Source organism: Lissotriton helveticus, chromosome 5_1 (genome assembly GCF_964261635.1).
Source record: "Lissotriton helveticus chromosome 5_1, aLisHel1.1, whole genome shotgun sequence".
NCBI lineage: Eukaryota > Metazoa > Chordata > Amphibia > Caudata > Salamandridae > Lissotriton > Lissotriton helveticus.
The window spans coordinates 402,637,314-402,661,408 of record NC_136065.1 but is presented as its reverse complement, the minus strand read 5'-3'; the positions used below and the strand labels follow the sequence as shown (position 1 = coordinate 402,661,408).

Sequence of the window (24,095 nt, the reverse complement as noted above, 5' to 3'; positions counted from 1 at the left end):
AAGAACAGAAAATATGTTTTCCCAAATATTGTGCAGATGGATGTATGGCGTTACAACGCATACTTTTACAACGCCTACCTTTACAACGCGGTTTTTACATCGCATACCATTACAACGCATAGTGCTTTTAGGCGCTGGATAGTGATTTATTTAATTTACTATTCCAACTCCAGTCCCCGTGTATAGTAGGGAAGGTGTTGGATAGTATATTAAATACATTCCCTATCCTAGAGCGCCCCCCAGCGCTATGCGTTGTAATGGTTTGCGTTGTAAAAGTTGCGTCGTAATGGTAGTGCGTTGTAAAAGTTTCGTTGTAAAGGATGTTTCCCTGTGCAGATGTAAGCAACACGTTTTAATGAAAACAGAACTCTTTGGAATAAAATCAAGAGATGATTGAACTATAAAGCCAAGATTATGAGCAGAGGAGTTTAAAGAGAGCCGTGTTGAAGGAAAAAGAATCCATGCCTGAATGTTCATCAGCTACCTTAAGCTCAACCCTACCAAGATTGAATTCAATGAAAGAAGCAAGAAATTGTCCAACCCTATGAGATTGGCACTTTGATAGCCTCAAACCCACCGTTCACCCAGTACCAAGTCACTTGGATTCATCCTGAACACCAAACTCACCCTCAAGGTACATATTGCAAAGAAAACAAAGATGGCCTGGTGCAAACTCTCTTTGCTATAGAAACTGAACATGTTCCTCTGGCTTCAGAACTGCAGTCCAAACCCCTGCAACCTAGCACACAGATGATGGAAATACTCTGCTTTATGGCCATCCAGGCTCCACACTGGCCACCCTTTTGGGACCCCTACATTGGGCACAGCACGTTTTATCCTGGGCCTGAAGAAATATGATCTCCACCCCCACCTGCATCCTAATGGAATTCCATTGGCTCACCTTGCTAGCTTCAACCACCTTGAAAAGCAGGTGCATCATTTACAAAGCCCTCACAACCAGCACTCCTACCAATCTGGCTCGCAAGCCCACCATCTCTGATGGCTTCAATCACACCCACACTGCTCCCAGAAACCAACTCTCAAGTCACTTGGTAACTGTATCCTTGCCTTTGATCTTGTACAGTGTCTGCTACCTTTTGGCTAAGTTCGTCCTATACAAATAACACATACATATGTATATACATACTTACATAGATGAAGGGGCTGGAGTGAAGGATATCACAGGTTCAAAAATCATCTCTGTCTGGTTAATGATTTGTTTAATTAAATCGGAGGTCGTCCGGAATTTGACTGCAGAAAGACAGGTGGAAATATGCTGATGTAGGGTTTTTAAAAGGAAGTAAAGGAGAAGGAGACATTTGTGATTTATAATTGTAAGAAATGCAAATTGCGAAAAATGTGAAAAAAGAGGGATTTTGTATGAATAGAAAAGTAAAGGGCCAAGGGCTGTGCCTTGGGGAACACCAAACTGGACTAGAAAAGTGTAAGAAAGGCACACTTCCATTAACTAGAGAAAGAATGACCAGTGAAATATGAGTAAAACCAAGTATGAATATAATCACTGTTAGAGAGAAGGAAGACAAATACATTGGTCCACAGAGTCAAAAGCCACAGAGAGGTCTAGAAAGATCAGAACAGAGGAGAACCTATTTTGACGAGAATTAAGGAAAGAAATAATGACAGACGAGTGCAGTTTTCACGGAGTATCCAGAACAAAGACCACATTGAGCAGCAAAAGGTTGTTCATATGAAGAAAGGAGGATATTTTAGCAAAACAATTCGCTCAGGAACTTTGGAGGGTTATGGAAGCAAATACATAGGTCAGAAACTGTAGAAGTCGCAAGGATTCAGAGATTATTTCTTAAGAAGAGAACTAACCGTGGCAGGAAAAGAGCAGCTTGAGGTGAGACAAAGGAAGAAACTTAAAAGGAGATGCTATAGGGCTAGCTTGCCCTCTGTGTTTCCATTCAGAGGGGTCCTGGCTTGGCCTTATGGGCTGGGCTGTTCCTATTGGAGGCAGTTAAGGAGCTAAGTGAGGGAAGGGCGGGGGCGGGGGACATAATGGTTCAACCTCATGATGTCTTTGGTGGGCATAGAATGCATGATTATACACAACAAATATTTGGAGGGAAACACACGCAGAAGCTAACCTGACCCACAAAGGTATTGAAGGCAGTTTTTATCATGTAGTTCATATGGATATTGACCGCCCAGGGTTATGGATAGCACCTCAGGCAATATTTGCTTTTTGCAATAGTAGCTATAAATAATACTTTTTAAATAAAATTATTTTTAATTAAAATTATGTGTAAAGAAATAAGGTAGTGCACACTGAACCAACCGATTTTAGGACTGATGAGTAATGTATTTTCTTCTCTCTTTCTTGTTTTTTTTAAACTGTTTCAGATTAATTGGGTTTTTAAAGCAACAAAGAATGTGATTTACAAGTCCTGAAGAAGGCGGAGATAAAGTCGCCGAAACGCTGCGTCGACACTTGTTATATTTAATTGGAATCTTTGTTTATATTTAAGCACAATAGTAGAATACTATTTTATAAATCATACTGTCTGATATACAGAACATATATGTGAAACTGGATATTGATATGTGAATATTGATGAGATTTTGAATTATATGATACCAGATCCTTGTCCAGGTGAATCCATCTCCAGTAGATTTTAACTAAAAATATTTTATGTAATGTGTGCTGACATTGTGAATAAACACTCATGCTTACATGGCGCTTTCTCTTTTCCAGTGATGAATCGTTATAGGTTTTTTCGTAACTGAGGCAGGTATCTCCCAAAGATCGTATTTTTGACTGTGAACGAAGGGATTGCGGTTCCGAATATGATCTAGAATGCTTATATTTTACAAACAACATGGTAGCAAATAGTTGTGCAGCAAGCTATAATACAAAATCTTATCTGTGCCGAACATTTATTTTAAAAAAGAACCATAGGCTCTGATTCAAGAAGCCTTTTCTCTGAGATGCTATTCCTTATACCTGACTTAGGTTTGACTCATTCCTTTGTTTGCACGTAAACCTACACTTTCTTAGAGGGAAAAAAATCCTTTATTACGATGGCCCTTAATTAGAGAAACATACCTGCCTTATAATAAACAATCTTAAAAGGGGCAATAATAAAGGTTTGCTCTGAGCCAAACTGGAGCAATTACATGTTTTACCATCTGCTTCTTGACAAGTGAACGAACAATCAGGTTTATCTGAAGGGCCGCTTTACCACGAGATTTACACCAAGCAAACATGGACCTATTTTGAAATATTTTTAAACTTCAGTTGAATGGATAAAACACAAGGGGCCTCATTTATGAGGCCGTGCGTCACTTTTACGCCGCCGGTGCATCATTTTTTGTGATGCACCAGCAGCGTTAAAAATCTGCCTTGTTGCACCATATTTACAAAGTGACGCATCTAGGTAGATGCGTCACTTTGTAAACCCCTGCGCTACATTATACCTGCGCCAGGTATAATGTATGCAGGGGGGCATTCTGACGCAAGAAAAGGTCCTAGAAGTGACGCAGTGAAATCTATAAGATTTCACTGCGCCACTTCTAGGATGCAAATGCGTCATTTTCTTACGCCTGCCTCACAGCAGGCGTAAAACTGATGCAGGCCCTTTCACATGGGGCTTGCCCCACGTGAAAGGACACATTGCTGGAGTTGCGTCACTTTTGTGACACACTCCAGCAATGCGTCACTTTTGCGACATACAGATACGTCAGAAATACTGACGTATCTGTAACTCCTTGCGCAATGATGCTTCATACTGTAAATATGACGCATCATTGGTGTCACAAGGAGGGCGCAATGAAAAGTGACGCATCGCTGTTTTCACGCAGAGATGCGTCACTTTTCATAAATGAGGCCCATGGATTTTAGCTCAAACGTATTTTTTTTGTTGGAAAAGTGGGACAATCTGTTGTTGGTTGTTACTCATGGAAGCAGCAAACAAGGTGAAAAATTAAAGTAGCTGTCTGCTTGAAGCAATTATGCTCATTCACAAAGTTTTCCCACAAATATCTGAAATGCTTTTGAAGAATTCATACTTTTAGTACAAGGACAAATTGCATCTAATGTAGAAAACAAAAGCATTTAAGGTACGCCTTGAGGAAACCTTAAAATGTCTAAGTTGATCATACAATGTACAAACTCAGAGGCAGATTTACAAGCCCCTTGCGCCTCTTTTACGCCGCCGCTGCGTCACTTTTGTGACACAGCGGCGGCGCAAATCCTGTGCCAAGGGGCTGGGTATTTACGAAGTGACGCTTCTGGGTCACGTTGTAAAGCCCTGCGCCATAAGGAGGTGTTCCGGCACAGGAGGGGGGGGGGGGGGTTGGGGGTTGGGGGGGCGTTCCTAAGCAGGAACGCCTCCTAAAAGTGGCTGATTGAAATCTACAAGATTTCACTCAGTCACTTTTAGGCCAATGCTGTGTCAAAACCCTGCGCCTGCTTGAAGCAGGCGTAAGGATTGACACAGCATTAACAAGATAGGGTCCCCAGAACATTGCTGGAGCTGCGTTGCGCTTGCGACGCAACTCCAGCAATGCGCCACTTTTACGGCACAGATGCGTGACGCATCTGTGCTGTTTTTGCCCCATGGTGCGCCGCATTGTAAATGCGGCGCATCATGGGTGGCGGAGCTGCGACGCACAATTACTGGCGCATCCCTGCTAATTTGCAGGGATGCGCCAGTAATTGTAAATCTGCCCCAAAGTAAGTAACTCGTGCGTTGGATGCCAGTAACGGCGAAAGGTGTGGCTTTCTGTTGTTTCCAAGGTTGTCCCCACGGGAGTTTGGAAATGGTCCAAAATACATAGACATCTTTGGGAAAATCACATAGCAATGGACTTCAGGGGCTTTGACAACTGTTTTGAAACGCATGTGCAACAGTTTTGTAATATCGCTTTTTATGTTAACGCCCACATTTTCTGTCCACAGTAACGCATTGTCTACATTACAAATGTAAATATGGGCAAACGAATAAAAAGTGGTACAGCACTCGAATAAGAATGCACAATTCACATTACAGCTTTGAAAATCGTGCCTCCTTCATTTTACACTTTCAAATAAGTATTGCAGTGCTGTAGACTGTAAAAATGGTGCAAGACTGCCATCTAACGGCAAGCGTGAATAAAGCATTGGATTTTTTTTTGCCTCAGTTACAATTTAAGAAAAACATATTAACAAAACAATATTTACCGATGTTTGCTTTTGATGCTTGTTTGCATGTTGGAATAATGTAAAAATAAATGTTTTTAAATCTTCACTTGATGGCCACTTAAAGGAAATTCTTAGGCCCGGGTTACGATGTACACATTAGAGCAGTGCTTACTCCCAAACTGTAAACAGCAGTATGGTAACGCTCTGAGAGTACCTTATCATTACAAGTTGCTTGGCAAGGGGGAGCCGTGCATGGTCTCCCTGCCCCTGCCCCTTGGAATCGGGTAGGTCGAGGTAAAGGGTACGGGTGAATTATTCCCAAGGCCATTGTACCAACCGTTTTTTTCTGACTGGTAAAAACTGGTACCTTGTTACTGCCCAGGTAAATCCAGGTTAAGGAATAATGGAGCCCATTCACGATAGACCTGGATGGAATTCCACCTGGAAATCCTGATCTGGTTGTAATCAGGGCCTGAGGGGCTTATGTACAACAAAATGTGGTCCCTTGCACACAGTGCCACTGGATTCAAGCTAGCCTGGCTGATGAAGGTTAATACCCAAAAACCGGTCCAAGGATGCTTGTTTCCGGTCCAGGGAGGACCTGGCATGGCAGTTCGGTCTGGACTGTTCCCATGAGGCACAGGGTAAAGACTGATTTCCATATGGCTTGGTCTAAACTGGGGTGGCATGATGAGCAAAAGAACAATGGATTTAACCCAGATCTCTTGAATGGGGTGAATGTATGATTTATTCAGCATTCCGTCCAACATTTGTTTGCGTAACGCCAAATATGGCAGCACTGCTTTCCAACCTTTTCAAAATGCATGGATGCCCCTTATCCTTGGGCTTTCCCTAGCGCTGGCACTAAAATTAGCTGCCTAGCGCCAACGCAGGCACCCTTGCACAATAGTGAAAGGGTGCCTGCGTTGCAGGGAATGATTGTTTATGTGCAGGAATGGACACCTTCCTGCACATAAACAATCATTAATGGCTTTTTGCTCTTTCTGTGGGGCATATTTACAATATAATGTCGGAGCACAGAGCTGCACCAAATTTGGCAGCCCCCCCCCTCTGACATTTTTTTTTAGAGTTTTATATAGTGCTAACTAGACATCAGACATTGGGTATCAGAGCGCTTTACATGAGCACCATTTTCGTTACATGAGGACACATTCATTTTTGTTAGGCACTGGGAGTTAGGTGATTTGCCCAGAATCACTGGATGTTGAGCGTTGTTGTTGAGACTCGAACCTGGTTCCTCAGCTTCGAGGTCCACTGCTCTAGCTGTAAGGCTACATCCTCTCCCCTACATTTTCAAAATGAAGAGATGGGGCATATTCACAAGAATATGGTGCACCCCTGTGTTTCCTCTAGCCCTGGCACAAAAAAGATGCCTAGCGCCAGCGCAGGCCCCCTGCCGCCATGTTGCAAGGGTGCCTGTGTTGCAGGGACGATTGTGTATGTGCAGGAAGGGACACCTTCTTGCACCTAAGCAATCAATAAGGGTGATTTGCACCTTCTATGTGTGCTGTAGTGTTGTATATGAATTTAGGACCCTAGTGTAATTTTCCCGATTCATCCCCATATATAGGTATACATCACCCTATCCTCATATAGGCATAGAAATCATAACCATATTTAGACTTAGCCTATGCTGCCCAAATACGGCATGGCTACTTCCACTAGTTCTGAAAATCCACAACGATTTCTTGGAAAAACCCGCCTTCAGCAGTCAGGGACTTCCCCTTGCTTGAATATTGATTTAACCAAGAACTCATGGAGTTTTCAAAGAACTGATTCTTTGATGACGTTATTATGTCCAACCTTACGTCGAACTCGGCACCTTCAAGGTATAAATATGCCCACACTTGCCCTAGCAAACACACAGTGGTTTGGAGCAGTTGCACTATCTACCTACACGACACAGCTCGCCGAAGCAAGTGCGGAAGGAAGCCGACCCTCCAGCAGATGCACTGAGAGAGACGCTGTCTTTTCTTTTGCGAGAAATCCAGCTCCAGTGTTTCCAAGCTACCCTTGCGGGTTGTTGGGAAATCGAGTCCTGAGAGAGGGATACCAGACCTCCTTTATTCTAAACCAAGGTACGAAGCTGATTAGACCCTTACAGAATTCTTGGATAGGTTCTTGGCAAAAGAATACTGAAACTAAGCTACACCTCACTTACTTCTTCCCTAGAACTAGACCTAGGTTAGGTACACCGGGGTAGGCATATTTTAGAAGCACCAGTTGAGTACTTTTAGTCTTTATTTATTAATGTATGTATTCCATGTTATTTTATATGGCTTAAAAACCATATCATGCTTTTACAGTATTATTTTATAATACTCTTCGTACTGTGTGCATTGTACTTTGCAACCAGTATTATGATTGTAGCAGTTCATTTCCTCTGCATGAGAAAGAAGACTGTTCAATAAATACTTTTATTGAAAATGCCCGTCTCTCTATTTCTCTGCACCTCTGGTGAAATGAAGCATGCACGATTGACTGAGTGAAATATCTATCTATTGTTTCCGCGACTCTAGAGATATATTTCTTATTCTTGGGAAACAAAGTTGTCATGTTTATGCGGTTGTCAGAAACGAATCCCTTCTTGTTCATTTAAGAACGTTTCTAGTGACCTCCGAGCTAGCTGGCACACACAATTAAGTCTAATATATTCGATAGAGACCTAGTATTCCTCAGTCCTATGTCAAATCTACAGTATATATTATTCCAATGCGCAGAGCCTATTGGGAATATAGGAACTACACTGCAGTAGAATGCAGCACAAATGAAAATAGCAAAAAAAATGAGAAGAAATTATAACTTTCTCCTCACTGAGCCATTCTCCTGCCTGGTATTTCATGGCATTAGATTTTGGTGTTGGCTCAGCCTTGTAAATCTGGAGTAGCATAAAAAATAAATGGGTGTTGTGGTGGAACTCCGACAGCAGCTCCCATTTCATGCCCCTTTGCTGCAGAGGACTGCGGTGGAAAGGGCATATTTACAAAGTGGCGTAAAGCCACGCAAAGTAGCTTAGCGCCACCTTCTATGTATGGAAAATGGCACTGCGCCACTGGTGCATCAAAAAAAGTGACACACTGGTGGCTTGTAAATATGCCACTATGAATGCTGAATGCTGCACACATAGAAAAAGCAAAAACAAGGAGAAATCATTTCTCCTCGTGACCATTCTAACGCCTGCTCTTGCATGGCGTTAGTTTTTGTGCTGCCACATATCCTTGTAAGTCTGGGACAGCATCAAAAAGCAATGGGTGTTGTGGTGAATGCCCACAGCAACATTGATTGCATACCCCTTTCACACAGATACCTGAAAGGGTACCATATTTACAAAACGGCGTTAAGAGACAAAAAGTGGCTTATCGCCACTTTGTAAATATGGTGCAGGGCATACCTCCATAGGAGCGTCGAATAAAAGTGCTGCTCAGCTAGTGCTAGGGTCTTGTACATATGCCCATAATTCTGTTAGATACATTAGTTGAAATTCACTGGTGTAGAAAGAACAGCTGCTCTGTAGCTTTACATAAAGTTATCACATCTGAAGTCAAACGTTCCTGGAAGAGACCTGCCAACTTACCTCTGTGAAAGCTGAATCACAGCAAGGTGCCAACTTCATGAGTTTCTATAAAACACATCTGTAACTGGAGAAAGGGATAGCATAGATGCTACTCAGAGAAGTGAGCTGTATCCTTTGCTCAGGGACAAACTCAAAAACTCTAGCATTAACCCTCAGTAACTTTTGCTTCCTACTTGATGCACAATGCAGCCTGGCTATCTACTTAAACGTGTTACATGATAATGACTCTGACCCTCATTTTGGAGGGTCAACCTCCATTTTAATAAGTGAGTGAATGAGCAATTTCCTCCTGTGATCACTACTTTAAATGTAAATATAGAAGGTCAAGGACTCACTACTTAGAGTACTCTTTGCTCCTGAGAGGTGCTGGTATTCTCTGATTAAAGTTAGTGCAGCAGTGCTGAGAAGTGCAGCTACTCTCCCTTTCAAATTAAAGAATTGCAGGTACTCAGCACCGAACAGTACCTGCCCATTTAAAGCACTGGCTGGGACCCTTAAAAATACTTAGGAAGCCTGATGCTTTCCAAAGGATAAATAATGCAGTATAGGATATTTCATTCACTGAAACCACACATCACATCTTTTTAATTCTGGCAGAGTGGTCTCAGCCTTTCATCGTTCACAGATTGATAAAATCAACATCACTTGTGGATATTAAGGCACTGATTAGTGATATGTTCTCTGTCACATTCTCAAAAACTTTTTGCAATGTGTATTATGTTGGAATGGGAATGTTGGGATGTCCCCTGCATGGTTTTACAGGTACACAATCCTGCCCTGAGTAATGCAACTGTAGTTTTCATGGGTATCATGTTTTTGTGTCCCCAGTGCATACAACTATCATGCACACACACTGAGTTCTAGGCTGTGACAAAGGTTCTAACACAAAGACCATGGCTCTGTAGTCTGGAGAGGTGCACCAAGTGTGCATTCCTAGTACATGGGACTACTATCCCTGTCATAGGAGATAATCATAAATAGTGGGGCACCATATAATTTTTCTGATGTATAGCACATCAAAGGCCTTTGTCCTGTCATTGAAGAGTGAGATGCCTACTAACCTTGATCATGTACATTTCTGTTACAAGGATGTGCATACTGTAACTCTCGCTCTCTCTGTTTGTCATTTATTCGGTTGACATATTTGATGGCTAGTTATCGTAACACAGTGGCAACTGCTTCTGGTTGACTGACTGGTTTCCTATCACCAGTTCCGGAAGTAGTGCTATAATCCAACTCGCCCCTCTCTTCTATATGTACCCGTACAGCAAAGTGCTGTGAGGCCACCACATGTTGGTGAATAGTGTGTAACAAAAACCCCAATTAAAGTAAAATAATAAATACAATAATGTTTAAAGTGGAAAAAATATCCCCAGAACAAATGACGTTCCTAGAGAAATCACAGGACTTTACATTATCACCAAACCGATAATCAGTCCCAAAGTACACTTACAATTCCATATTGTTTAGTGTTTTTGAGAGGTTGTCAGGTTTCTTTTTCATTATAAACTTGGGAGTCAGTACTACTGTCACTACTTTCATAAAACAAAATATTTTCTACATTTTAGTCACTTGCCAAAGTGGAGATCCACCAGTCTGGGATTTTCAATATGGTGTTATGTTCTTCATTTGATTGGTCACAAAAATGGGGTTCTTCTTAAAGTTGCTATCAAGAGCAGAAGGATCATTCAGTGAAAATGTTCATTATATTATATTATGGCTTGATCATTTTCATTACATTTATAATATGTACACTGAAACTAAGGAGCCTGTTCACAAAAGCGTTTTGGGGGTATCTAAAGTGGTATTCCTTTACACATAATAGAATGCCTTTGTGAATTGGCCTCACAATTTTTAAATGGGAATAAAGTGGAAATGTGCAGAAAATATTCATATACAGTTAGTACAACTAGAAAGAACTGTGCCCACGGTACACTTTTTCGAACACAGAATTGGAAGTTTCAGCTCTGGTTCACAAATGTGTGTAAGAGTATGTAAAAAGTTCTCCTGTAGTTCTACTTTCTTCAGTCATAAATGCTTTTATGAATCAGTTCTTACAATGAACCAAATGTACATTAAATGAATACCATGTTTTGGTGTCATACAAAAGCCAATGTCTACGGCAATAATTAAACACCTATGGTGTATCAAATAGGTAGCACTATAAAATCCCAACACCACTCACTACACTTTAGAGGTCAGTGTCGGTTTCAAGGTTGTTACCCCGATTGTAAAAATAAAATACGTGTCATTCATAGTTCAGGGGTCTGAATGTAAGTGTCACTTGCATGGCAATTACTGGTCCACTGGCTGCTGTCATAGTTCACACAAAGTATAGTCTTACTCTTAATTTGACATTATTGAATCATTTATTTGTGAAGCACACCATTCCTAGGTGTTCGAAAATCATCAAAATACAGAGGTCATCACAAGACCCAAAATCCAATACAGAAGCATAAAAACTACGATTCACATATCCAAAAGTACAAAGAGAATTGAAACAGAGGAAGATAAAAATAGCTTGGAAAAAATGTTAAGTGCATAAGCATTTGAGGGAATGAAACATACATAGAAAAAACATACTGTGCTGGTAAATGACAGGGTGAAAATGAGGCCTCCATTTTATGGGTCTTATGCAACAAGCTTCTCTTGATGCACTCCAAGTAGCAGTGAGTGCCTTAAAAGTGGAAAGTAGATAAAAACAGTCTTGCCATCAGAGATAATTCCAAGAGGTGATGATCAGGTATGGATCCTCTCTCCGTGGATCCTCTCTCCATGGCCAGAATTCCCATATTGCAAGACGCCTGGAAATAATTGCTTTCCTCCAAGGAAATTCTGTGCCCATGGGATGTCAGCTTCAGAGAGGGGACAATATAAGTAAGCAGGACCCCGATGTTAACATATATTAAAATTAGAGTATAATTCAGAAGGCAGAACTTACTGCATTTCAAGAGACTTATTACATTTACATAATCATTAGAGATTATCACAATCCTGTAAAATTGTTTCAAGTACAATATAAATGACCAGCTACCTTAGCATTTAATGAAATCATTCCTCAGGTCATCCATGCTTTACTTGGCCCAGTGCATACCTTTATTATTACCCTACATATGATCTAAATATTAAATTTGATTTTTAGTGTGCTCTTGCCAACTTCATAATATGGCATATCGCGGGCTTTTTGACCACTATATTTACTGGTGTATTTAACTTTCTGAGATAAAAGTAAGCCTATATCTCAGTACTCACCATATCCATGAGTTTTATTATGAGTGATTTGACAATATATTATATATTTGACATGCATGTCTGTGGTAATTCTATAGTGAGAACCTAGTTAAAAGTCAGTGGAGAGCTAAACAGGGACAAAGACAAGCTTAAAGTCAATGAGCGATAAGAGGAGCAGCAGATTTTTGTGGACAGTTAATGCATTGTAATGTACTATACTTTAAAGTAGTGCATTGTCAACTTTTTCCTAATTTTGAGCAGCAGTCATTAGTGTTAATGGTTATGGGATGTTGTTCCAGATCCTGGGTGCATAGATAGAAAAGGTGTGCTGCCTTGATTTTTCTTTTTTACGGCAGTCTGAGGGTATGCTCGCTCCAGGTGTGTGAGAACCATAAGAGACGGTGCACTTGTCTGTAAGCTATGCTGGGGTATTGATTGTGATGCTTCCTAAATGATGGAGCTTGATTTGAAGTTGGTAAAGGCTGGCAAGGGGGGCTAATAACATTACATAAGGATGAGGTGTTGTGATCTTATTTCATGAGGCCCTGGAGGAGACATGCTGAATATATTGAATGCCCTTACGGGGTGCCAGAGTTGAGTCTGAGGGGCTGTCGGGCAGGGTGGTGCCACAATCCAGATGCAAGAGTACATGGGCTTGAACAGTGATTCTAAAGTCACATTCTGGAGGGAAAAAAACAGATTCATTTTCTTCAGCAGAAAGAGCTGGCACCAGGCCATCTTTTTGTTGGCAGTGTGTTCCTTGAAGATGAGGTCTGTGTTCTGAGTCCATCCAAGTGACTTGGCATTCAGTGATAGTTGGAGTTTCAAGTTATCGAGGTTCATGTAATTGGTTTTTGTTTGTTGTTCTTGGCAAATAACAGGAACTCTGTCTTAGTTGGATTGAGCTTCAGAAAGGCCCTGGAAATCCAGGTCTGGATGATGTGCAGGCAGTGTCTGAGAAGCTGAATGTCTGAAGCAGATGGGGATTGCAAGAAGAGTTGTGTGTCATCACCATATTGGTGAATACTGATGCTGTTGCCTGTGCACCATGCTGCTCTGTGTATAGGCTAAATATGACAGGGGGCAGTATGGAACCCTGGGGGACTCGTTAGGTGACAGGAATCTTTTGGGACCTGGAGGTGCTCATATGAACAAACTAGTGTTGTTTGGAAATGCAGGAGGAGAACCAGTTAAGGACATTGCTGGTGAATACCATTTGAGACTCCCAGGTGTGTATGAGGGTGGCCTGGTCAACTGTGTCAAATGCATCTGAAAGTTTCAACAACATCAGGATCTAGGGATCAACTTTCTCAGAGGTCAAGAGGGCATTGTCTATTGTGTGTAAGTTAGCGGTCTCTGTGCTGCAGTTTGATCCAGAGCTATACTGGTAGCTATGCAGGAGATGGTTTGCATCAATGTGAACTTGGAGTTGAACAAAGGATGCCTTTTCAATTATCTTGCCAATAAATGGTAGCTGAGTGATTGGCTGGTAGCTGGTGAAGTCATCAGTGTAGGTTTTTTAGGAGTGGTGTGATCTGGCCTGTCTTGAGAGCTTTTGGGAAGATGCCTTGAGTGAAGAAGACAATGACAATGTTGAATAGGGGTGAGAGAGCCTCCCCAGAGAGAGCTTTGAGGAAAGATGAGGGTAAAACGTTATCATCAAAAAGAGTAGATTTGAGGGAGTTGAGAATATTGTTGAGATGTGTGAGAGATAAAGTTTGAGAGCTGACCATTGCAGGATGCTCTGGGAAGGAGTGGGCATAAGAGAGGAAGCGGATTAGGTGTTGTTGATGCGCTATCAGATCTTTTTTTACTAAATAAGAGATTGATGGCATTGAGCTTTTGTTTGGACTGAGGGATAGGTGGGTCTGGCAGAAGGTTGATACAGAGTTTCATTGTCTTGTGAGGCATTCTGCTTCTGTTGGTGACATCGTTGATAGCGCTGGTATAGTACTTTGCATTGACTGATGTGATGAGCTATCTGCATGTTGGCCTGAGCAACATAAGTATCATGTGGTCATCGGGAGGTCTGTTTTTCTTCCATTTTCTTTCCTGTCTGCATATGTTTTGTTTATTATCAGCAAGATCTTTAGAGTACCACAGTGGCATAAAAAAAGTTGAGGGGGCCCCCCTGCAAGGGACAAAGTGAGGCCCGCTCTGGATTTAATCTGGAGCTCTCAGGCCTGAGTACTGTGCTGAGCCTAAGTACTGTGCCTGCTGCTGGGGCTGCCCCCACACCGTGAGGGATGCGGGGGTCTTTGTTACGCACCTGGAGTACCAGATGCTGAAGGCTTTGGCTGGCGCTTGTGTGTTTTAATTGGGGCATTTACATTGTCCTCCAAAGCATTGTTAAACTTGTATAGCACGTTGTTGACATCGGACATGGAGTTGATAGAATGAAAGATGAGTTCAAGAATTAGGTTGTCTGTGGAGAAGGCGTTGGAGGATGTGAAGGTTTGGTCTGTTCTATTGTTTTGACCTTCGTTTGTTGGTAGGATGCTCAGCAGGCAGATAGGGATGACAAAGTGGTCGGTCCAGTCCAGGTGTATGGGTGGTTTGCATTGGATTGTTGATGATGTTGATGAGGCAAGGTTGAAAATGTGGCCCTTGGAGTGTTAGTTGTATGACATGCTGTACCACATTGAGGTTGAAGAGCGAATCTCATTTTTCTGAGCTTGTGTTATCTGTGAGGTTGAAGTCACCCAAGAGAGCAGTGTGGCCTTAAAGGATGGACAAGGTGGTGAGGATTTATGAATTCATCCACAAAGTCTTTGTTCTGCCAAGGAGGCCAGTAGCTGAGATAAACAATGGTGGTCTGATGTGCAAAGAGTGGGTCAAGACATGTCACAAGATCCATAGAGTTGAGTGTTACTTGCTTGCCTTTGGTGCCTTTGGTGCATAGACATAGAAGAAAGGTTTAGTGCAAATATAGTAATACTACCAGGAGAATTTACAGATTCAGATTCGGATTAATAGATCCAGAAATATACTTTACCTGATTTAAAACTGAAATTGATGTGCTCAATAAGGACCTAATATGACATTTGATGTACAATGTAAAATGTAAATATAAAGGACAGTGCACAAAAGTGCCTATAGAAACTAACCAGAAGAGTGAAATGCAAATGCTTCATCCTGACTTATTTCAATTGCGCCATTCAGCAATATCGTAAAACTGTAATTACTTTCACAGAGAAGTTTTACTTTACCATCTAGGTTAACAATTCTTGTCAATTTCTCTAAGTTATGTGTCTGTACCGAATTGTTTTTAATCTTGACTGCACCTCATAAACACTACTATTGTCAACATTTGGACTATTTGGCCAGGATTTTACTATAAAAACAGATGTATTTGATTGTTTTCAACTCCTATTCTTCTGCCATTTGCATGCCAAAGAAAACATCCTACCAAATCCTAAAAATTACATTGTGAACGACTGATGTTTACATTTACAGTGTATTTTAATTCTTTTGTAGGCCTCATTGTCGAAATATATATTTCCTTTATGACCGCATGAGCAAGTTATTTTGCGTTTATCCCGATTAAACTCACTTTTATTCAGTAGGATGACCTTTTGCAGGAATACCTTGTGATATTGCTGACCGTTTGTTAACTAATTAGACCCTTCTCTTAAATACTTAACTTCACCATCATCATAAAATATTGTACTTTTAAACGCATTTTTTATCCAAAATGTCACTCGAATTAACATTGTAACAGTTTCTTTCTCAAATGATAAATGCACCTATATTTTGAGAAATACCTCTTATTCGAGTACTGTTTTACACAGACGGAAATAATGCAAAAAAGCAGATATCATGCACAATCATAATCAACAGAAAGATATGAGGCTTCAAAGATTACTCCTCATGGACATATTAAAAGTAGGTTATAAAACAGCACGTGGGAAACACAGCAGTTTTTTTTTCTACTAGCTGTTCTGGTTTCATTCAGATAGGATATGCCATAGTTGTTAGAATATAAAAGTTTGGAAGAACTACAGTACCGAAACGATGTACTTTTTGCCTTATAGTAGCTTTTTTTTCTTAATTCTGAATGTGTTCTCAAAAACGAATCCAGTTTTCCAAGTATTATATGAATGTATGATCATGGATGTAATTTCTTTGGTGCTCTGCTCATGTCCAATTGGTTAAACAAAGTCAAAAAGACAACTTATCCACCTTCCCAAGGAAACTGAATGGAAAAAAACCCATTAGTAAGAAAAACACTCTTGTGTTTCCTAAGATGTGGAACCTATGGAATCAGAATGAAATGTTATATACCCTGAGGAAGCAGGAGAACTTAAAAAGCTGTTATTGCTTCCTTTATTTTCATTGTGTCCACTTTCCTGATCGCCCCATGCAGGTTTCAAAGCTGTCCTGTGTTGGCCCGATTCAGAAAACTCCCTCCTTGCTGGTAGTTCATCTACAGCTGGAGTATCGTGTTTTGCACTCGTGTGGATTCCTTTTACCCCCTCGGTGTAAATATGCTTGTCCTCCTCCTGAGACCTGACGGTAGCAGGTACTATGAGGGTACACGTTTTTCCCTGGTTCGAACACCTGCGCAACGCATGAGGTTCCCGCTCAAAGTCTGTGAGAGGAAAGTGAGCCAAGGCAATAGTCTGGTGTGCGAAAGTTTCTGGTATAATAGAAATAGAAGACGACCTCCGCGAGCTTTTTCTTGGGCTCGGGTGCGGTGATTCGTCAATAAAACTGACTACCTCCTCCCTGCTAAAACATTTATAATCATCTTTGTAAAGTTCTTCCAATGCAAACTGTTTCATTGAAATGACGCTTTCTGTTGACTTCCTCCGTTTCCGGTGTGGGATGCCCTCTTCGTGGTATGATTGGCCGCTGCTTCTCCTCCTTTCATGTCGAGGCAAGCTGAAGAAGGACACCGCCGCCATGTCCTCTGCTGATCCCCAGCCATGAAGAAAAGCAGGAATGTGACCTGTGGTCCATATCTCTGTTTCATCGTGAGAGTAACGCCTTGTTGGTGGGACCTAAGAAAACAAAAAACACATTGAAGCTTTTCCAAATAATCTGCAATGGCTCAATAGTGTACTCAAAACATGCTGCACGTGATAATTATGGCACAAATAAAAGATTCATGAATGATCATGACTTGATAGAAAGATATTGAGAAATGTTTTAACCCAGAGACTTTAGAAAAACAATCCATCCATTCATTCTTTGGCACCACACAGTTTATTAGCTATGTTAGCATAAAAAGCAGGTCCACTTGATGTTTCGGAAGGCTTTGGCAAACACTCTTGTAGAACAAATGTAATATACTTCTTAAAGTCTGAATGCCCATGAAACTATTTTATAAATAGAACAAAAAAAGTGAATTGAGGTAATGCTAGGTTTCCGTATTCCCCTATTTACATTTGTATATTAACAGATTCATTAAGCGGTACTTTATTTACAAACTACTATTCTTAACAGAGGGCATACAACACCTGCCCCATTCGTTGGTGCGCCTAGTTTCAAACAGTACTAGATAGACACTCTATATTTATACATTTTTACATGATCTCAGAAATGGACGTTTTAAAATACTTAACTATCACTATCAACTCACATTTAAAACAATTGATAAGAATTCGAATATTGAGTTTCCCTGGTAATGAGAACATTTTAAGGCATAAGAAACTTTCTAATGCAAATTCCTTTTCATATGCAACCCACAAACTGATTACCTCACCCAAATAGGGTGCTTTTGGTCTATAAATGACGCCGTATAATAGCTATTTGGGTGTATTTTCCCTTCTAGTAAGACACATTAACGTACTCTTAAAACAATCGATACCAGTCTTGTGGTTTGCTATTTAATTTAGACATTCGTAATGGAAATATTTTTTGTATACACCTTTTAGATAAAAAGATGTGTTACTAATGTTGGTTTTATATTTTTGTACAATACCGTTTTAATTTAGCAAACAATTACATTTTGAAAAAGAAGTAAACATGATGGGAATGTAAACGTGTCTATTACTGATTCAGTTTCAGCTTCACTATAAATAGAAGAGACCCTAGTGAAACAGGCACAGAAATTATATTGGTATTTTAATCTTCAAAATGAGTACTCACTCTGAATCCGAACTGAACTTTTTGCTTATATGTGTCATACTGTAAGAATGTGGCTATGGCACCATTATTTAGAAAAATATTTGAACTTAAAAATACATTGACTAGAAATAAACAAGTATGATAAGCATGTTTGGCCTTTGGTTGCACTCCAGTTTGCTAATCGTTAGAAAAAATGTGTTATGATTTATTCAAATGTTGAGGTTCAGTCCAAAATACAGCTGAAGTATTGTTGCCAAATGCACACTTAAATTATAGGTTAAATCGTTCACTTTCCCACGTACCATCAACATCTTTTGACAAATTATATTAGCTCAACAAGAGTGCAAAGAGGCCGTGAAAATCAGTCATTTCCTTGCAATGACCAATCTTCTACCAATCAGAATGCAGGACTCATTCTGATAGGTTTATACTCGATGGTCATAAATTGCAGATAGAGGGTTTATTACGTGTTGTTTTTTTATTCTCCAGAGCTGTCATCCTTCAGTTTGCCCAGTACTATAATCAAGTATACTAAAAAAATATAAAGACAGAGATTGAAGTTGGGGGAACTTTTTCCAACACAAAATGTTAATCACTATTAGGAATACAACTACATACATGGAAACAATTATGCAAGAATTCTAACATTAGAGCCTAAGGGTATCCCAACATCCACATAAATACATTCTTATTGTTTTGTAACATGTAAGAACTCCCATCCTACTTATTTAGGATATGATGTATCGTCAAGAACACCTGAGACCATATATAATGGTTTACAGCAAGATGAAAGCAGAATTCTGCATTGCCCTACCATATCATCATTAAGTAAAGTTTTTATGGCACTTTATTCTTAAAATGCTAGTGTGTTATGCAAATATATACTAAGGGCAAGATTTACCAAACTTTCATGCAACACAGCAAGATACCTTGCTGCGCTGCGTGAAAGGGAAGGAATGCGCCATATTTAACATTATATGGCATATCCCTGTACTTTCTTTGCATAGGTGCACAATGTGCTGCTTTGTGCCAACACAGGCACCTTTGCCCCAAGGTTCAAGGGTGCCTCCGTTACAGGCAGGATTGGTTTTATGCATGAAAGCCACCTTCCTGCACAAAAACAATCCTCTGAAGCTTTTTCCTCTTTCTATGTGTGCTGCAGAGAAAGAGAAACAACAAAGAGATATCAATATTTCTCCTCGTTAGGAATCCCCGGAAAAGCATATAATTTCGGTGCATTCCCAGGTCTACGGCTAATTGTAAATCTGGAAATGCACCAAAAGCCATGGGTGGATGTTTGGCAACACCCACGCTCCATCCATTTAACACCTCCCTGGGGCAGAGTAACGCAAGGCAGGTAATTAGGCTGCCTTGGGTTCCTCCAGATTTACCAAACACTGCAAAGCCAAGCAAGGTTCCCTTGCATTGCTTGGTAAATCTGACTTTAGTGTAGCGTTGCCCTTGCATTACCTTGCATGACGAAAGGTCAATGCAACACTATGATAAATCTGGCCCTAAATCTGGTGTCCAATTCCCTAAAACTCAGAACACACCCATGTCCTACACTATGGAGAGTAAATAGGTGATTGGTCTTACACATTAAATAAAAAAAATTGTTGCAACACGGAGGCCCAAAAGAGTAAGCTGTGAATTTACTGAAGCTTTTTATAGTAAGCAAAGCTATTATTTACAGGCTTTGCACATGTATTTCAGTCTACATTAAAAAGTATCTTACTCTTGTTCTACAGTCTTCAAAACATGTTGTTCATCCACACTTTAAATCAGGAGATGTATTCTTCACCGGAGGTTATCACACTTGTTAAAATTTAGAAAGAGGAAGCAAAATTCTTATGAGAATCATAAAATAATTTATAAACAAATATTCGATTTTGTATACTATTTTTATCTATTGTCAGAGACAATAGTTTTTAGTACACACACAAGGTACACAAAACAGTTTAAAGTATTTTCATGGATGCATCCAATAGCTGTTATAATATTCTGCCTACATGTAAACCCATATTAAACTGCATGTGGATATTATTAAGGATTAAACAACGAAGCAATGTTCCAAAATACTTTGCTTCCAAAATGTATTTATTGCGTTTTATACAGCACGAACATGACTACCGTGATATCCGAGTGCTATACAAAGAGAGAGCTGATGAAGGTTAAATTAGCTTAAAATTCAGCAAAAGCAATATTCAAAATTGTTCAATGTGTTACCAAACCAGTAGCCCGTGAGAGTACTGTGCTTCCCTCCCCGTCCCTCTGTGCTGGATTGTCGAACTTTTGCCAGGACAAAATTCACTCTATCTATGCCATTTTCCCATCCAACTTGACTCCATCTGAGCACAACGCTACTCCGGACTATATTGAGTCATTGCCCAAATTCCGTCCTCTTTCTCTCAATGCTTCCTTAAAAAAATGATTGGAAAGTAAATCTGGCTCGCCTTGGTGATCCCTACCCAGCCCAGTTCTTTAAACTTCTGGCCCCCTCTTTTAATGCCCCTGAACCAGATCTGGATCTCTTCTCTGAGCTCGGGTATCTTTCCAGCAGCTTGGAAACAGGCTTTCCTACTGCCACTCCCCAAGAAACCTGATGCAGACCCTGCAGAATATAAAAACTTCAGACCTATCTCTCTTCTGCCTGATCCGACGAAAATTCTCAAACAGATAGCCCAGAGTCAACTTTCGAAATTCCTGGAAGCAAACAATCGATTACACATCTCCAAATCCGGCTGTAGAGCAGGCAATAGTATGGAAACTTCACTCCCAGAAGTGTCAGAGACTGTTTGCGAGGCAATTACGTTTTTAAAAATACCTTTTTGCTATTTGATTTAGTGTAAGTTTAAATTTCCCCTGTTTTAAATTTGTGCATAACCCAACTACTTGCATTATAATTGTTAAAAACACCGCGTTTTAGCGGGTCCCTGCTCTCCTTTATTATTGGTGGCAGACACATTGGGGGGAAAACGGGATGCTTGACGGCGCCATCTTTGTTTGCGCGCTAGCTGCACTGAGGCAGCTATTTAGGGCGTGCAAACCTGGAAGCAATCTTGGTCAGATAGGACAACTAATAACGCGAGTAGCGCTCCTGTAGAACGCGCTTTAGTGCTGGTGGGCAATTACGTTTTTAAAAATACCTTTTTGCTATTTGATTTAGTGTAAGTTTAAATTTCCCCTGTTTTAAATTTGTGCATAACCCAACTACTTGCATTATAATTGTTAAAAACACCGCGTTTTAGCGGGTCCCTTCTCTCCTTTATTATTGGTGGCAGACACATTGGGGGGAAAACGGGACGTTTGACGGCGCCATCTTTGTTTGCGCGCTAGCTGCACTGAGGCAGCTATTTAAGACGGCCATGCTGATGCGCAGCGTTCGCGCGCTGCGTGAGCACGCCGGAGTCACACCGGAGTCACGCCAGAGTCGAGCCCATCTGTGCCCATCCGGGACCAAACGGGACCCGGGGCCTCGACCTCTGGTCCGCGGCGTATCTACAGCAGAGGTGAGTTGTGGGAAGCTAACCTTGGCAATATTTCCATTACCCAGGGGTGCGCGGATACACTCGGTCAGCTAGGATTACTGAAAGTACCTAGGATAGACCCTAGTCGGGATATTGTGCATAAGGTCCGGGGCCTACATTACAGTCTCCTTAATATGCGTTCCCTTCAGAAACACAATTTGGAGGTTTTCAATCTACTGGAGGACGGGGAACTGGAGGTTTTAGGAGTAACGGAGACGTGGTTAGGGGATTCCTCTATGCCAGATCTTGTAGCGTCTCTGCCAGCTCACTTCTCGGCGCTGCATCATAATAGAGCGGATACTAAGAGAGGGGGTGGGGTGGCCCTTCTTTATAGCTCTCACCTACGCGGTGAAAGACTCCTGGCCGAAAGCATGGGAGGCGCTGAGGTGTTGGGGGTTAGGCTAAAGCTGGGAGCAGACTGTATAATTATCCTTCTAGTTTACCGCCCTCCGTGGGCATCGCCGGATTTCTCTGAGCTGTTCCTGAGATTGGTCCATGACATACGCTCAAGATATAACAAAGTGGTTATCATGGGCGATTTCAATTATCACTGGGAGAAAGTCCCGAAAGAAGGACAAGCCCTCCAGATTGATGAGGCACTGACATCACTGGAGTTCGTCCAACAAGTGAGGGGCCCAACACATGTCAAGGGTCATACCCTTGACTTGGTCTGGATGGCATCTCCAGTACAGGGTGTGGTAACTATCCAGCCGTGTATCTGGTCTGATCACCATTTGGTGGGGGGTGAGCTCTTGCTGGATGAACAAACAATGAAATCCAGGGACGGGTGGAAGGCGGTCAGAAAGTGGAAAAACATAAATGGAGACAAAATGCTAGATTATCTCCGAACCTACCCACCTCTTAACAACCAGAAAGGAAACTCAAATGTCCTCTGTAAAGAATTACTGGACAAACTTAGGAAGACTGTGGACTACGTGGCACCAATACGTAGGATGAATATAGTGAACAGAGGATCTGGGGCCCCTTGGTATAACGAACTACTTAGGGGAAAGAAACGGGGGCTTCGGAAATTGGAAAGAGCCTGGCGGAAGGATTATGACTCCAATTCTCGGAGGCAATACACACAGGCACTCGCTAGCTACAAGCAGGCAATTGTAGCTAGGAAAGCTGAGTTTTTCGAGGAGAGGATCATAACCATTAGAAACCCCCAGAAATAAATCTTTAGAGTCCTTACGGAACTTAGGAAAAACAAGGAGCAGACCACGGAGTTCTCGCAGGAGGACTGCCAAAAATTCCAAGATTTCTTTGTTAACAAGATTTCAGATCTGGTAGCTGATATTGCGGCGGCCCCTGAGATTGACTGCCCTCCGCAGGACATACCTGCTAGAACATCAGGAATTATCCCTCTAATCCCCTTACCCTTGATTACGAAGGAGAGGCTGATAGCTCTCTTGGGTCGGGTAAAATCGGATTCTCTTGCAGACTCGTGCCCACCAGAAGTGTTCAAACTTGCACTGCCTGGTATAGAGGAAGACGTGCTGAGCCTTTTGAATACATCTTTACAAACAGGACAAGTACCGTCTTCCTTCAAGGAGGCCCGGCTGATTCCCCTGCTGAAAAAAACAGGGGCAGATGTGAAATGCCTGAAAAATTTCAGGCCTATATCTCAGCTGCCTTTTTTGGCAAAGGTGGTGGAGCAACGCGTACTCACCATCTTGTCGGAACATCTGGAAAGTAACATCCTGCTTGAGCCGAACCAGGCTGGTTTCCGTGCTAATCATAGCACGGAACTTGGTATGCTGTCTATTCTGGATGAATTGAGGAACAGGGCAGATAAGAACACTCCAGGTGCCCTGGTGCTCTTAGACCTCTCCGCGGCATTCAACACCGTCTGTCATAAACAACTTCTGTCACGGCTGATGGGCTTCGGCATTCAGGGCACGGCTCATGCCTGGCTCTCCTCCTTCCTCCAAAGGAGGTCACAGAGAGTGCAGCTTGGTGACCTTCTTTCCACCACTACATCGATCACCCGTGGAGTGCCGCAGGGGTCTGCCCTGTCGCCCCTCCTTTTAAATATTTACTTACAGCCTCTGATTAGACTGCTTAACCAGATGGACTGCCAGGTGTACAACTACGCGGATGACACCCAGATCGTGATCCAATTAGATGAGGGTCCGGGTGCGTTCGCTAGACTGCAAAACATCTTGAAGTACACAGCCAGTTGGATGTCCAGGAACTCACTGAAGATCAACCCGGACAAGACCGAGGTATTGCCCATTACCATCGCGGGCAACCCATGGAGTGATCAATTTTGGCCAAGAGAACTAAGGCCACCTCCAGAACCTGCGGCCGTGGTCAAAAGCTTGGGCATCCAGGTGGATAGTAAGCTGTCCATGCAGAAACAAGTCATGGCTGTTGTAGGGACTTGTGTCGGCCTTCTCCGGCAACTTAGGAAAGTTTCCTCGTTGTTGTATTTTTCCACCCTGAGGCGTGCGGTCTGCCACGATCTTAGCCAGGTTGGATTATGGTAACTCGCTATACATAGGGTTGCCGCTAAAATTAT

The 24,095-nt window shown here is 41.6% G+C and overlaps 1 protein-coding gene across 1 annotated transcript in view; it reads right to left on the bottom strand.

Annotated features, from left to right (window-relative positions):
- Positions 1–15,153: 15,153 nt before the first annotated feature.
- GPR153 (G protein-coupled receptor 153) overlaps positions 15,154–24,095 on the bottom strand; it is a 478,673-nt gene continuing 469,731 nt past the window's right edge. The window contains exon 6 of the mRNA XM_078642619.1: positions 15,154–16,975. Coding sequence (XP_078498745.1) covers positions 16,214–16,975 — 762 coding nt within the window. The 3' untranslated portion in view covers positions 15,154–16,213. The remainder of the gene's footprint in view (positions 16,976–24,095) is intronic.